This window comes from Sinocyclocheilus anshuiensis, unplaced genomic scaffold (genome assembly GCF_001515605.1).
Source record: "Sinocyclocheilus anshuiensis isolate Anshui unplaced genomic scaffold, SAMN03320099.WGS_v1.1 scaffold44, whole genome shotgun sequence".
NCBI lineage: Eukaryota > Metazoa > Chordata > Actinopteri > Cypriniformes > Cyprinidae > Sinocyclocheilus > Sinocyclocheilus anshuiensis.
Window position 1 is genome coordinate 1,003,394 of NW_015555746.1, and position 15,059 is coordinate 1,018,452.

Consider the following 15,059-nt stretch of genomic DNA (forward strand, 5'->3'; position numbering starts at 1 on the left):
ATGACGTCATTGGCAGGCGACACAATGACACTATGGACACGCTCCGTGTCACTAGTTAAAATTGCTTATTTCTCTGGAGTTAAACATTCTTCGAAACATTTGGGATAATGTAAGCACACAAGTCAGCAAAATATGTAACACTGTTCTAGTGGTTTTTGGATATTTTAATAAAAAATCTTACATATTGTGCCTTTAAATAAATACTTTTTCAAGAGGTTAGATATTGATTATTTATCACTCAAACCCCTTTCTCTGCCTGTCTTTCGGTCTCGCATATCATGTTTGTAGTTTTTTTTACCACTTTTCATGCGTGTTTGTAGTTCTAATCGAATCCTCGTCCACTGCGCAATGTGTTGTGGGAAATATTAGCCGTTAGAGTATGCACGGATCTGCACTTCGAATTTCTACCGGAAGCAGTAAACCATCCGGGTACTTTTGGAATACTCATTTCAACATACTACGATTTGGGACATACTAATTCTAATTTTGAATACTATTTAGGACGGATAGTATGCGAATTGGGACGCAGCTAGGGTTTCGTTCGATAGAGCGGCCATATTGAGTGTTCCATTTTACCAAAGCCACTAGAAGGCAAGCCGGCAACCATTAGCCCGAAAAGCGTAACAGCTAATGCTAATGCTTCCGGTCTGGCAGTACATGGGAAAGGAGACCAGAGGCTGTTTTTTTTTTTTTTAATGGATGTCAATGGAGGAGAGGCTTCACTATGCTGAATAAACAGCTTTTTAGAGGAAACGGCTTATTTAATGAATCGACAGCCTATCTGCCAATCTTCACCATGTTTTACACTAAACAATACTTTTGGATTGAACTATTTTTAGAGTTTACACCTAAAAAAAATGCTGTTTTATAAGAGAAGTCACTGACGAGGGTAACTGGTTTGGAACGAGTAATTAATGACAGAATTTTCACAATGAATTATCCCTTTAAGTAGTGCAATGATCTGTTTTTCTGATTCTGTCAGGACATCCATGGATGTTTCGGGATGCAGAAACTGACGATCCAATGGTAGTCAACAATAAAGAGATGTATTTGCCAGCCCCCCTTGAAAATGGACAAGTCTCAATTGCCAACATCACATTGCCTGGTATACATATTTCTTTCAGACTGATAACCAATTCAGTCATTTTGTAAATTAGCAATCGAACTGCGAATGTGAATTTTTGTTCATCTAAAATTGACTTTTATATTTGTTTACCAGTGTTGACATTGCGAGATCGCTGTCTGCAAGTTGTGAGGCGGTTGGTGCCCAGAGAAGATATCTGTCAGTTGGAGATCGCCCGCTGCCTACAAGATGACCTTGCTCAGAGACCCAGCATTCATGCCGATCTACGACGCATTAGCCAGCGGGTGGAACAGAAGCTACTGGAGAACAGAGGACAGCAAAACAGATGAAAATATGAACATTAACATGAATGTGAATAAGGGCATATTTACTAAGAAAGCCTGTGTACCATCACCATGAATGGACAGTATAGTCTGGCACTGTAAAATACAGTGTTGCCAAACCTCAGATCAGGAGGAATATTTTCTTAAGCAAATGGACTCTTTAAACATAGGTATCTTTAGGTTTCACTGACTGCAGAATGCAGATTTTGTGTGACTGTGTGTGGTTAGGCCTTGTAATATTATATTTTTTGATTACAGTTCTCTATACTTTTACTCTTTTTTTTTTTTTTTTTTTTTCAGCCTCATATTTGGAAAAATCTTTGTAAATAAAAACAAAAAAAAAATGTTACTAAATGTTTTTAATTATGTCTGTGTGTCTATTCTAATTATATAAGACTAATGACTTTTGCATCAAGCCAGCATTTATTAGTAATTAATATGTATTTATATGGTTGCTAATAATTAATTGGAAATGCCAAATGCTCTTAATATTGCCAATATTTGATGCTTTTGACAATATCTCTGGCTATCGTCGATACATGATACGATGCAACGCAGCATGGGGAGGTTATCGCCTGTCCACTACGCCACTGACCCTGTTCTAATTCACGCTAGCTGACATTATGAAGTATGTCAGTGACTTGGAGTCCAAAAGCATTAATTGCATGATGAAGACTATTAGAATGCAGTAACTTAGAACGACTCTATAATTCAAATAATGAAAGAAAAATATCCATGTGTGAGTTTTTATCTTTATATTATATAGTGAAGTAATATCAAACAAGGATCAGTGCGTGTCTGAGATCGCCAATGTTAAATTAATTTTATACAGCAGTTCAACAAACAGTTAATAGATTGAGTTACATTTTAGACACATTTTGTCTTTTTTCCTGTTTTGCAAATGAAATAGTTCCAAACAAAGCCACGCTTATTTCAGTTAGTCTGACTTATTTTGAACCAAATCAACTGACAATAAGTCAGACTGAAATAAACCTGGCTTATTTGGTCAACTTGTATTATAAAACAGGCCCCTGTTGTGCGTCTCAGAGCAACACTTTCCTGAATGAATCTAGTGAGCCAATTAGTCAATGTTCCATTCATAAACATTTGCTTCGATTCAAAGTCCCTCGATTCTAATTGAATCTGCCATTTTAAAAGAATCGTTTGATTGAAGGATACAATTAATAATTTATTAAAATAAAAAAATAAACATTTTTCTTCATATATTTATCCAAGACAAGCCTAGCTAAACCAGCACAAAAACACACTCAGCAAAGTATTATCTTTATCAACAACCTATCTTACATTGGAAAGACCAAATGTCCCCACAAAAAAAAAGGTAAAACTTTTGAATGTCAGGAAAACAGCTCATAAACCATAGTTCATTTAATAAAGCTTGTTTTTTGTTAAATAAAAATGTGTTTAAAAATTAGACAAATTTTGTTATCATTTGTAATCACAGGACACCCAACCCATTTTTTTTTACAATTCGACCACTGTATACACCCGTTAAAAAAAAGCTAAAATTATAATCGACAATGCACTTGTAAGTCAAATTAAACGTTCCCTTTCTTCTCATCCCCTCAAAGCATGCATACGTGCTAGATATATGCACACTCCATACTTGGTACGTCTCAAACTAAGCGTTCACCACCATGCAATGCTGTCTAGGCCTAGGGTCCAGTAAGATGTTGAGTGTTGGCAGGAGTGAACCAACGCATCGCTAATCACATACGCACGTGATCCACCTGAACTTTCTTCATCCGTACAGGCCTTAAGGTTTGTAATATTAACTTTGTCGTTGCTTGGACTGAATCGTGTTTAATCAACACTATTACGCATTTTTAGACTGTTTACCGTTCCTGTGATCGTCGTTATGTGCTCTGACGCGTGGGGTCACAGTTTTAGGCCAGACATGAGGCTTTTGCTAATTATTAGCATGTGTAATTAACTAATAGCTCTTTGAATATACATGTTAACGTGTTTTACATCGTATACAGGTTTATGCTTTTTCTTTATTCATGTATAAAAATAAATACAAGAATTAAAAAGACATCGATGTGTTTTTAAAATTTTTAGCTAACCTGCAGGGACCGTGGAGTTTTTAAACACAGAGTGTTTTGGCTTGTTTTCCGTTTTCTCAAAGAACCTGCAAATAAATCCATCTCAAATAGGGCTTAAAAAGGCTGCACCTGTTTGTGTTTCTCATTTTTGATCTATGTATTTTATGTATACATTTCCTTTTTTTTTTTTCCTCAAGGTCTTAGTACGATGAACCGCAAAAGGGAAAAGGTTAAGTTTACATGGCTGAATAAGGCCAAGGACTCCCCCAGAAAGCTCATGAAGAACAGTGTGGGTGTGGCACAGCCAACATGCTGGGATGGAGATGATCAGGATGGTGGTATAAGAGAGGTTGGCTCTCCTGGCCTGAACACATCTACTGGGTCAGCTGGACTGGGCGTCATGGAGAACATGTGTCTCAGCACCCCACGCAGTACACCCAAAGCACGCTTAAAACTGACTGGATGCCACAGAGCACTGTTGAAAAAAACCAGTCCTGGTGAGGTAAGTAATAATATAAATTATAAATTTGTGTACTGTCTGTATTTAAAAATTGCAAATATTTGACTGTATTTGTGTTTTGTGTGTGACATATAGGACACTGTTTCAGGACAACAGTCCTCTGTTGGACCTTCACCTCCTTCTGCTGGAAAGAAATGCAGGAGCCTAGAAGGAGGGCAGAAAGTCATTCTCCTCAAAGCGCTGAATGATGCGATGGGGAATGCAAACAAAACGTCATCAATTGGTGGGCCCAAAAGACTATCTGCAAAGAAAACCCCAGACAAGCTTATAAAGGCAGTTGAGGAGGAAAGCACATCTGAGCTTGACTGCTGCTCATTCAGTGAGAAGATTGAACAACTGATCGTGACTACAGATGGCAAGCCTCCTCCACTGGAGTTCATAGACACAGAAGATGATGGGACAGAAATAAAGCTGGACACCAGGGTAATGAATAAGGATTTTTTATTTATTTATATATATATTTTTTTTATAAATTCAATGTGTTTGTTCAGCAGCAATGCATTAAATTGATCAAAAGTAGCAGTAAAGACAAAAAAATTCTATTTAAAAAAATAAATGCTGGTTTTAAAGCGTGGCTATTTTGCACAATTATAAATGTCTATTTATAATTGCTACTGTCTTTGTCTCTATGTACAGAGCGTGATCCTAAAGTGTCCAGAATCACCGGATTGGTCAGATGTTGAGGACTCGGAGCAGGTGGAAGTTTTCTCACAGGATGAGTCTTTCAAAACAAAGAGGCGACAAACAGCTGAGCTTAAAAAGGAATGTGAGTTTGTGGACTATAGTGACACTCTTCCAGCTTTGGAATGCCATCCTTACTCTTTATCACCAGCTTTAAAGCCTTCAACATTCCCTCAAGCTCTGTGGAAACCGGAGTCAGAAGTGGATAACAGTTTCCCAACCGTCCCAGCCAGGGGTGTGGAGCTTTTGTCAGAGCATTCACCTCAGAATACAGCCTCTGACCTCGAGCCACCCAAGAACTACACGCCTTGTAGGACAGTCAGACGGTCCCTCAAATTACAAGAGTCTATCATCAGCTCTTCTCCACTGGTCGATGCTTTCCCCGGGCTCAGAACCTTTGCCTCCGCCCCATATACACCTGGTTACTGGGATTACTCGCATCTTACTACACGCAGGACTTCAGAATCAAATATTTATGCATCCTCACCGATGCTCCTCGCTGGGGACGGTGCCACTCGCAGGATGTCTCTTGGCTCGGAGCCTCTCTGGCTGTCAGATTTGAACTACTCACAAGCAGATTCTGCAGGATTCATTGACACGCACTGTCACCTTGACATGCTCTATGGGAAGTTGGGTTTCCGGGGAAGTTTCCGAAAGTTTCGGAGCATGTATGCAAGTACTTTCCCAAAGGAGTTTAGGGGCTGCATCGCGGACTTCTGCAACCCACGAATCACAGAGAAAGAGGCTATCTGGGAAGGGCTACTAGGAGAGGAGAAAGTGTGGGGAGCCTTTGGTTGCCACCCGCATTTTGCCAAGGAGTATAACCACGCTTATGAGCAAAGCATCATGGGTGCTATGCGTCACCCTAAGGCCATTGCATTCGGAGAGATCGGTTTGGATTACTCGTATAAGAATTCCACCGACTCATGGAAGCAGAAAGAGGTATGCCAGACAGGATGATTACTTCCAAATATTTTTATATCAATTTAAAATATATTATTTCTCACAGTTTCTTTGTGTGTCAAGGTGTTTGAACGGCAGTTGCAGTTGGCCGTCGCTCTCGGGAAGCCTCTTGTCATACATTGCCGTGATGCTGATGATGATGTGCTGAAAATTATGAAGAAGTGTGTCCCCTGGGATTACAAAATACACAGGTCAGTGCTCCTAAAACACACTTGCTGGTTTAATTGATGTTACATAGATTTTTGTTTTTAGAAAATAACACAGCTTATATTTAACTCCAAACTCAAAATAAATGATATAATTTTTTTCAATTTTATTTTCACCTTACTGTATTGTAGTGGTCTTAAATGGTCTTAAAAATAGACAACATTTTCTTTATATATTATTTAGTAAACCTAAGACAATTTATGAAATGTTTTGGATTGAATATATATTTTGAAGTAGAACTTTAAGATTTTTTACTGTTTTAAAAGAAGGCTTAAGACTACATTTATTTAATCAAAAATACAGTAAAAGCAACAATAGTGTTGTGAAATATTATTGCAATTTAAAATTACTGTTTTCTGTTTTTATATATTTTAAAATATAATTTATTCCTGTGATGAAGCTGAATTCCTATTATAATTTTTTTTTTTATTTAGTTTTAAAATTAAAAGTGTCTGTCACTTTTACTGAATAAAAACATTATTTTTTTTTTTTCTGGGTATCACAGTTTTCACAGAAATATTAAGCACAAAAAATATAGGTGTGTGTGTGTGTGTGTGTGTATGTATATGTATATATAAAATGTATAAATATGTATATATTTTAAAATACTAACTTGAGTCATTGTGTGTTAGACACTGTTTTACCAACAGCTATTCTGTGATTGAGCCATTCCTAAGTGAATTCTCTAACCTGTGTGTGGGTTTCACTGGACTGGTGACGTACCATCACGCTGCAGAGGCTCGAGACGCTGTGAGGAAAATCCCACTCGACAGAATCTTATTAGAGACAGATGCACCATATTTCCTACCCAGACAGGTATTGGTGCATCTTACTAGGCACACATTGTTTGATTCCACTTACATATATGTGCATGCCTTGTCATTCTTTAATATACACATACACATAATATTCCTCTCTCTGTAGGTGCCTAAGTCCACATGCAGGTTTGCTCATCCTGGTATGGGCATACACACGCTTCATGAGATTAGTCTGCTGAAGGAAGTGAGCCTAACCACAGTACTGCAAACAGTCCGGCAGAACACCAGACATATATACGGCCTGTGATTGGAAACTTCATGTTACTATAGCAACTGAAGTCCTTGCAATCTTAGTCTAGCTGCCATCAGATTAGTGTTGCTAAAAAAGTTAAGATTTATATTTGAATGTACTGAAGTGTGTGCTAATAAGTGTATGAGCATTGATACTTAAGTTTTGTAGGTGTTGTAGTGAATTTCACATCTGTTAAAAATGTTAGTAACGATACATTTTAATATCTCTTCAGTTTTGTGTTTTAAAATGGTTCTTTGTTCTCAGGATTCTTTTGTCGTGTATCTGCATGCAATACATAAGTGACATAAAATGCCGGCTTGTGTCTTCCCTTATATTAGAAGTCATTTTTCCTTATGCCATCACATGAAAGTTTATGCAAAAATAAAATGTAAAACAGATTGTGAAAACCCACAACAAATAGCTTTTACCAAGTTGTTGGTTTTATATAAATGCAACTTTTGTCTAAATAAGAAGATTGAATAAATGATCTTGTATATGCAACATGAGTGGGTTTATGAAATAATTTTTTTGAGAAGAACAAGACTTCTTTATTTCAGACCTTATTAAATGTGAAACAGATGTGATTGAGCAAGGACAAGAGAAACCAGAGGCAAAAATTATTATTTTTTTGTGTCTGTTTTTGTCATTCTTTATTTTGTCAAATTGTGGTGTTGGAAAATTATTACAATTTCTACTTTACAAACATTTTTAATGGTTTATAAGGAGTTGAATCTTGTAGAACTTGTAGCTCTTGTCAGAATTCTGAGGGGGGAAAAAGAACACATTTAATATAATAATTTTGCAGAAGACTAAAATTATTTAAAGACAACAAATATTGTCTTGAGGAATTCTCTGCCAGAAAGCAATTGTAGTTTCAGGGTTCTTTAAGGATCTGAGACACTTACTGGGAAATTAAACCATTTTCCATAGTGAATTTTTAGCTGTTTTATTGCATTTGCCATTTTCATAGTTACTTGTATGGATCTGTTCTTAAAATAAGAGTTGAACTCACCAAGTGGGTAATCGCTAAGAAGATCGACCAGAACCTTCTGCAGCACAGGACCATATTTCTCATACTCAGCTCCGCTCAGAGACACAGACAGTTCGAACGGAGCACTCATCTAAATTAATAGGGAGAACAAATTATGACTTCAGTAGTAACTGATTGAAATCCCATTCAAAAGCGCACTTGCATTGAGTTTTTTACCATGAATTGGTCATCCTCTTTAATCACTGGGATCTCTGGCTCCGCAACATCTCTTCTGCCCACCCGTGGTGGCCTCCGACCCTTAAAATTGGACACATTTGATGCCAAACTTCTAGCATTAATTTATGTAATTTTGACATACTCCATTTTTTTATTTGACATACATTGGTTTACTCCAAACATATTACACATCCAACAGACATACACTCACCTGTGGTTTCTGAGTAGGACTGAGGAAGCTGGTGCCGCCGCTCACGGACTCAACACACAAGGAAAGAGCACATAAGAGCAGAAACATGTGGCTGGCACGACAACGCAGAGGCATCCTGGGAAGTCACCTGGTTTAGTTCTGTTTTAGACAACACTCTTAATGGCTGCACTTTAAAAGTATCAAATATATGCTGAATGCACAGAAATAGTAAACAATAAGAGTCAACCCCACCTGTAATGATCAAACTGCTTCTGTAGGTCTGCACACTAAGATCTGCTTCTCACTTTTATAATAGCCTTTGGTTAACAATTAGCATTAAAGTCTACAGCTGTAACTGTGAAAACAAACAGAACTAAAAATCCCTGATTGTTACTGTATGTGTGTGAGAGATTTCCCTTAGGGTGATATGAATATGATGATAACAGACAAGTAAAGTCATATGGTGGTACACTGCTGTGTCAATAGATATTAGTGTTACTAGACCACTGAAGTATTGCCATAGCAGGTTTATTTGACTGACCTGGTAATTCCTCTGTAACTGTAACTCATGGCCTATTTGGTGCGAACACACTTTTAAGTGGACTCACCTTTGTACATGGTTGGCAGCATGTTCTTTTCAACATGGTCATCGTACCAATGTGAAAAACTTATTTGACATTTATTTTTATGGTTCTGGTTTGTATTTAATTCATTTTCTTTTGATCAATAATAATGATGTAACAGAGTACCACTGTATTGAGAATATCGTTAAAGGTTTTTAGTTTGAAGCTAGTTTTGGTTTTCATATTTTTCACTAGCAAAAAATGTATCAGTATTACCATGGTTTTTTATGACAGGATACCAGCATAATGCCATATATTTGGACATTTAACATGGTACATGTTGTGGAGCATGGCAGTTTAAAGCAACTTGACGGTAAATTTGTAGTTTTTATATTTTTCACTAACAAAAAAGTACAACATTGCCATGTTAAAATTCAAAAATTGTAGTGTGACCTCCGAGACAGTAGATGGCAGACTGCATTTGTCCTTTACAGAGATACACTGTTTTGTTCTCTGAATGTCAGTGTTAGCCTGGTTTACCTAAAAAGCTACAGTTAATATGGATAAAAAGAAGAAACCATACAATGTTACAGCGTCATCGGTGAGTAATTCGTATCTTAAAGTGCTCTTTTAACCAAGAGGAATGAGCATTTTAGTTTTGTTAGTGTGTTATAGTTAGCTTAGCATGACAGCTGACAGTAAACTTGCATTGTGTGTGAGGCTGTTTTTAAACTGGGAAAGATGGCTCGATCCTTTTAAATCTCTTAACTAACAAATACTTTATTTACATTTCAGCTGGTTGATTTGAAAGCGGAATTATATCGGAAACAGGAACAATTTAAGCACGACCGACTTGGACAAGATGCCGGAGTCGCACAGAAGTCTAAGACAAAAGTAAAAGTAAGACACGGGCAGTTAATGACAGCTAGATATGATCACTGAATTTTTACATAAAAACGCCTGTTGTGTTTGATTATGTGTGTATGTGCTCATAGAAGCCCAATATCTGGAGCAAACAGAATGAAGGAGTCAATGCACGAGCTCAGAGGGACGTTCAGCAAACTGCAGAGGAAGAAAACACGCTAGATAAGTCCAGGTAAATGGGTACTAGATTATTCTGTTTCTTTATATCCTCTTCATTAATTCATTTTCTCTTGCCCTAAAAGTAAAATGTATGAATGTTGGTATATAAATCAATAAAACTAAATATCAATGCAGGTAATCCTAAAACTGGATATTCTGTAAAAATTTGTAGCATGTTTGCAGAAGACACTTTGTTTGATAGTTTTGATAATGTAATACAATAAATTTCATTTATGAGCATGGCTTAAGTGTCCAAATTATTTTTCTTTTGTTTCTATAACAACCTGTTGCCTTAAATAATATTTCATAAATTATTTTATTTGATGCAGACTGTCTGACATTCACATATTGGAAAAACAAGAACTCATACTAATGAGGACATATTATTTAACTTTTTATTTGCATCTAGATACCTTTTATTAATATGATTATAATAATTGCAAACTATACACCTTACTGTTTTGAGTGCTGATATATAATGTAATGTAACTGTAATATACAGTATAATATAACACAATACAATGATGACATTTTTTTTTTTTTATAAAACATTGTTTGGAATATATTTACTATACACTGATTATAAAATGTTAAAATGATGTTAAAAATATAATGATGTTAACAGAGAATTCATTATTCAGATACATCTAAGCATACTATAAAGCTCATTCATTGTTCAAATTGTGGAATATAATTATATTAATGTTTTCTTGATGCATTTTTGTCTTTTGCAGGCAAAAATTGGAGGAAAAGGCACGTCTTTATGAACAGATGACAAAAGGAGATTTCCCAGGTATATGCTTGCTGGCATTCCTACATGCAAAGATTTCACTTCTAGAAACCATTTTTCCTCTGCTTTGGGTGTTTTTTGTGTAACAAAAAATGAACCGATATTGAAGTAGACTGCATTTCTTTTTATCTTTAGATGAGGAGACTGAAAGTCTTTTCCTGGTGGACTTCACCCAAAAGATCATCAACCAGAGGAATGAACCACAGACATGCACTGCAAATGTAGCAGGGGACCGAGATGGAGAGGACTCTGATGTGAACATCCCTGTTCCACCCCCACAGAATGCAAATGAAGAATGGTACCATGTGTTTATAAATGTGTTTTAAACTCGATGAAGAGGCAGTATGATTTGAACTCAGCTGTGGGTTTCTTGCTCTCTTTTTTTAAGGGTGGACTATGTTGATGCATTAGGACGCTCTCGAAGATGTCTGAGGAGAGACCTTCCAGATTTTCAGAAAATGGACCAAGAACTCCAGAACAAGAGGTACATTTATTGTTCTTACCTTTGCTGTTTTTGTATGTAACAAATTGGCATTGTTCCTGCTCATTCTATATCTATTTTATTGTGTGCAGGGTGACAGGTGCTGACAGGACACTGTTATCCGATGACATGAGGAGAGACATGCAGAGAGAGCAGTGGGAGAGAGAGGAAGAGGAGCAGATGAAGAAACCTGTTGGACCCATTCACTTTGAAAATATCAGAGAGCAAGGTGATGGAGAAGATTGATCTCTACACGCACTGAAATCTGTCTTTTGTATAGAAAAAATTCTTAGTGCTTCTGTGAGAGTGTTGAATTACATCTTCACAGTGTCTCACATGGATTTTTTGTGTCTGTTTCAGAGGCCAGAGAGCTGGGTGTTGGGTATTTTGCTTTTGCCCAGGACGAGGACCAACGAAGAAAACAGAGAGAAACTCTAGACATGCTGAGAGACCAGGTCAGATCAACAGAATTAAAGGAATCTAAATTAGAGTGAGCTGCCTCGCTAGACAGCATTTTAAGTGTTGTAAGTGTGCTTAGGAAGCAAAGACTTCCAGTATCCAATAAATGTTCAATATCAGCTGATATACAGTACATCTAATCTGTACAGTAAATCAAAATAAAAAACAATGAATATTAACCAATAACTAATATGGTACCAATATATTGTGCATCCCAGGTTCTGAAAAGCTCTGTGAACAAACTCAGAAAGTGTTATTGTCAGTTATTGTTTTTGCATTTTAATACCCCTCCCCCAAAAAAGTGTATTTATTATTTATCTAATTGACAAAATATATATATTTTTTAATTAATTTGAATCACGATAATTTTAATTATTTGATCCATTTTTATTTATTTTTAAGTTTTAAAACAATATTTGTTCATTTCAGCTAGGTTGCTGCCTATGTAGGCAGTATACAACTAGTGAGCTCACTATATCCTCAGCTTCTCTACTAGCTAAAGTCTAAATCAGCTTTTTACAATTCTCTTTCTTTCTGCAGACCACAGATCAGCGCCACAAACGTGAGCAACTGAAGGAGAAGCGGAAAGCTCTGCTTGAAGCGCGACTCGCTAAAGTGAGGATGAGGAGGATGAAGAAAAGCAAGCTGGAGCCAGGAGATGAAGAAGAGGGTGCGTTGCTGAATATTAGTTATTTAATTAATAGCTATTTATGTGTATCTTTGTGTTGGTGATGAATTCTACTAAGGCATATGTGGTTGTTTTTGGATAATGTCTGATGTTCTGTTGTAGCTGCTGTTGATGATGCTGAGAATGATGAAGATGATGATGATGAAGGTTTGGTTGGACCTCCAGCCCCTCCAACAGTGCGGAAAGTGGAAGTAGAGATTCAAGAGAGAAAAGACACCAAACCTGGCGTTCCACACGTAAGAGAGTGGGACAGAGGCAAAGGTAAATGATCATGCACATAAATGCATGCCATATTCCGTTCTTCCTCTTAATTGGCTCTAGTGTTTACATTTGCTTTTTTGAAGATGCACAAGATTTATTTCCTTTTCCAGAGTTCTCCTGGGGTCAGTGGACCAGTCGTCGTCGAGAGGAGCGAGACTCAGAGTTTGCTCCTCCTCCTGCTTATTACGCAGATGACACTAGAGCCAGTCACAACAGAGCCACAGACAAAGGGCAGAGCAAAGGAAAACTTGCCTTCAAGTGGTCTGAATCCCAAAAATCCACAGAAGGAGACCCAGAGAACATATCTACCTCTAGTCAACCTTCTGACATACCCACATATGCACAACCTTCTCAGCCACAAACTGCTCAAACACAGAGTCTGGACGAACTGTTATCTTACTACAAACACTCCACGTAAAAGTGCAAGTCTGAAAATCACTGGAAACTATGGGACTTGGCAAGCTGCATCAGTTAGTCTGGATGCATGTCAGTCTTAAGCAGCAGTGGCAGTAAAACTTTGTACTAAAATGTAACTGAATTGCAAAGTTAGAATAAAGAATGACAAGATTTTTGTTTGATTTTTGTGCATCTTTTATTCCATCACTATCTATTGTTCCAAATTCAACAGCATTCTTAACCATAATTATTAAATTTTGCCACGAGTTCTTTCAGTAGCTTGCTAAGAACAGAAGTCACTCTTGTCCATAAATGTTATGTTAATCAAACATGATAGATGATTTAACCTAAGCTGAGACTCAGTTTTCCTGTTCGAATGAAGTGTTTCATTGTGTTTGTCACTGCCTTTTTTTGTTAAATTATTTGAAATCCAGGCAACTTAAACATGTTTCTGCATGTTATGAACACTGGACAAAGTTTATGAGTTGCACCTGACTGCAGTATAACTCTTCTTAGTTACTCAGTAGCTTGTAATGAGTTGCTTTACAAGTTACTTTGTTCACATGTAATGTGTGCGTTTATTCCATATGTCATTTGAAAGAGGACATTAAAAACTATTGGATAAAATTTCACATACATCCAAATCGCAGGACCAGAGTGACCTTTGATCTGAAGGATATACTGTCTCAGCAGGAATGTACGTGTGCGCATTTTGTATCGACCTGAGAGACAGCAAGGAAGGAAGGGAAATAGAGTAGAAAACTGAGGTGAAGAAGAGAGGACAGTAAAATGGTTCATATGAAATATTGAGAGACCGATCTACTTTTAGTTTTCTCATTTTTCAGTTTTTTTGTTTTGTTTTTTCCTTTTGAAGATTAAACCAGTTGAATGCAAGGAAGATGGTAAGTAACTATTTCTGGTTGTGATTATCACATGACTATGTAGTAACATGCTGTTCAGCCATCTGCTGATTGTAGTCGGAGTTAAATTTGTTAATATTAATGTATGCATTAGATATCATGAAATGTAGTTTTACAGCATTTATTAATGATCAATTACATTAGTATTTCAATATTTTAGAATATATGATCAGTTATAAATATGCTATTGGTCATTGTTAATGTTAGTTCATAATGCATTGCTGTAAGTAAATGACTAAAACTGTCAAATATGATGGAATATTATTATTATTATTATTACCTCAAGAGATATAAGGGTGATTCTATACTTGGAGATACATTTGGCATTGCAGAAAGTTAAGAAAGTTAACTTTTCTATTATTATTATTACCTCAAGAGATATAAGGGTGATTCTATACTTGGAGATACATTTGGCATTGCAGAAAGTTAAGAAAAAAAACTTTTCTCTAACAGATATTTTTTCAGTATCTTATTTGAAAACATATTGAATTTTAATAATTCAGTGCTTGCCAAACACTAGTTACTTCCTTATTTTACTTTGAATTAAAAAAAAAAACCAGATGTCTTTATGGTATTGTTTGTCAACTCTGTTACGGACAAATTAGCCAATGTGTAGAAATAACAATAAATCATACCAGGAAAAATCCTTCTTGTTTCATTGGACAAACAGTCCTTACATTCCATCACTTGAAACTGATATAATATTTCACCTATGCATACCTTTAAAATTAAAAAAATACCTATGTCTTCACAGAACCGTCCACTTGGAGCAAATATTTTTCATCTGAAAATGTATTATATACAATATCCAGTTAAAAGAAGAAATGTTGTTGAAATATTATAAGGGTGCAAAAATAAATCAATAATGTTTAATAGGATTTTAAACAACAATTTTATTGTTTTTTTGTGAAAATAGTTCATAAACAGAGTTGACCCTTTAAGTAACAGAATTGTAAAGTAACAGAATTGACACTCAGAGAGAGCACATAGACTTTTCAGTGCTTCAGATCTTAACAGTCAGGGAAAGTGACATCATTTCCTGTATCTTACATAGTTGTGGGAGACAATTCCACTAATTTAAAGGCAAAGTATGGTACGGTAACAGAGTTGACGCAAGATTTACGGACACA

At 36.3% G+C, this 15,059-nt stretch overlaps 5 protein-coding genes across 7 annotated transcripts in view; 4 read left to right on the forward strand and 1 right to left on the reverse strand.

Moving 5' to 3' along the window:
- LOC107673464 (von Hippel-Lindau disease tumor suppressor-like) overlaps positions 1-1,675 on the forward strand; it is a 13,927-nt gene extending 12,252 nt beyond the window's left edge. The window contains exons 2-3 of the mRNA XM_016467061.1: positions 983-1,105; positions 1,220-1,675. Coding sequence (XP_016322547.1) covers positions 983-1,105; positions 1,220-1,413 — 317 coding nt within the window. The 3' untranslated portion in view covers positions 1,414-1,675. The remainder of the gene's footprint in view (positions 1-982; positions 1,106-1,219) is intronic.
- A 1,357-nt stretch (positions 1,676-3,032) lies between these two features.
- On the forward strand, positions 3,033-7,388 carry LOC107673616 (putative deoxyribonuclease TATDN2). Of its 3 annotated transcripts, XM_016467278.1 has the most exons (8): positions 3,224-3,407; positions 3,668-3,972; positions 4,066-4,413; positions 4,627-4,756; positions 4,850-5,613; positions 5,698-5,825; positions 6,474-6,657; positions 6,766-7,388. In XM_016467278.1, the coding sequence occupies exons 1-8, from the start codon at positions 3,380-3,382 to the stop codon at positions 6,904-6,906; spliced, it is 2,028 nt and encodes a 675-aa protein (XP_016322764.1). In that variant the 5' UTR covers positions 3,224-3,379; the 3' UTR covers positions 6,907-7,388. The 3 variants fall into 3 exon arrangements, with proteins under 3 accessions (XP_016322763.1, XP_016322764.1, XP_016322762.1); XM_016467277.1 differs by lacking the exon at positions 3,224-3,407 and adding an exon at positions 3,033-3,186 and having other exon boundaries at positions 4,627-5,613; XM_016467276.1 differs by having other exon boundaries at positions 4,627-5,613.
- A 143-nt stretch (positions 7,389-7,531) lies between these two features.
- ghrl (ghrelin/obestatin prepropeptide) lies at positions 7,532-8,561 on the reverse strand. Its single transcript, XM_016467079.1, has 5 exons — positions 8,541-8,561; positions 8,310-8,450; positions 8,099-8,179; positions 7,904-8,012; positions 7,532-7,653 (listed from the first exon to the last, which is right to left on the reverse strand). Exons 2-5 carry the CDS (start codon positions 8,421-8,423, stop codon positions 7,646-7,648), a joined length of 312 nt encoding a protein of 103 aa, XP_016322565.1. The 5' UTR covers positions 8,424-8,450; positions 8,541-8,561; the 3' UTR covers positions 7,532-7,645.
- A 765-nt stretch (positions 8,562-9,326) lies between these two features.
- On the forward strand, positions 9,327-13,169 carry LOC107673461 (coiled-coil domain-containing protein 174-like). Its single transcript, XM_016467058.1, has 11 exons — positions 9,327-9,452; positions 9,647-9,751; positions 9,847-9,947; positions 10,669-10,727; positions 10,860-11,022; positions 11,113-11,208; positions 11,298-11,434; positions 11,566-11,660; positions 12,205-12,334; positions 12,455-12,613; positions 12,724-13,169. The coding sequence occupies exons 1-11, from the start codon at positions 9,411-9,413 to the stop codon at positions 13,029-13,031; spliced, it is 1,395 nt and encodes a 464-aa protein (XP_016322544.1). The 5' UTR covers positions 9,327-9,410; the 3' UTR covers positions 13,032-13,169.
- A 588-nt stretch (positions 13,170-13,757) lies between these two features.
- LOC107673478 (sorting nexin-5-like) overlaps positions 13,758-15,059 on the forward strand; it is a 10,630-nt gene continuing 9,328 nt past the window's right edge. The window contains exon 1 of the mRNA XM_016467075.1: positions 13,758-13,911. Within this exon, the coding sequence (XP_016322561.1) occupies positions 13,909-13,911 (3 nt within the window). The 5' untranslated portion in view covers positions 13,758-13,908. The remainder of the gene's footprint in view (positions 13,912-15,059) is intronic.

Coding starts and splice junctions, on each gene's coding strand:
- LOC107673616 (XM_016467276.1), top strand. CDS start 3,380: ATGTTAACGTGTTTTACATCGTATACAG. Junction 4,414..4,626: donor AAATAAAGCTGGACACCAGG/GTAATGAATAAG, acceptor CTCTATGTACAG/AGCGTGATCCTAAAGTGTCC. Junction 5,826..6,473: donor TGGGATTACAAAATACACAG/GTCAGTGCTCCT, acceptor ATTGTGTGTTAG/ACACTGTTTTACCAACAGCT.
- ghrl (XM_016467079.1), bottom strand. CDS start 8,423: ATGCCTCTGCGTTGTCGTGCCAGCCACATGTTTCTGCTCTTATGTGCT. Junction 8,180..8,309: donor GTCCTACTCAGAAACCACAG/GTGAGTGTATGT, acceptor TCCAATTTTAAG/GGTCGGAGGCCACCACGGGT. Junction 8,013..8,098: donor AAGAGGATGACCAATTCATG/GTAAAAAACTCA, acceptor CTATTAATTTAG/ATGAGTGCTCCGTTCGAACT.
- LOC107673461 (XM_016467058.1), top strand. CDS start 9,411: ATGGATAAAAAGAAGAAACCATACAATGTTACAGCGTCATCG. Junction 9,453..9,646: donor ACAATGTTACAGCGTCATCG/GTGAGTAATTCG, acceptor TTTACATTTCAG/CTGGTTGATTTGAAAGCGGA. Junction 11,023..11,112: donor CAGAATGCAAATGAAGAATG/GTACCATGTGTT, acceptor TCTTTTTTTAAG/GGTGGACTATGTTGATGCAT.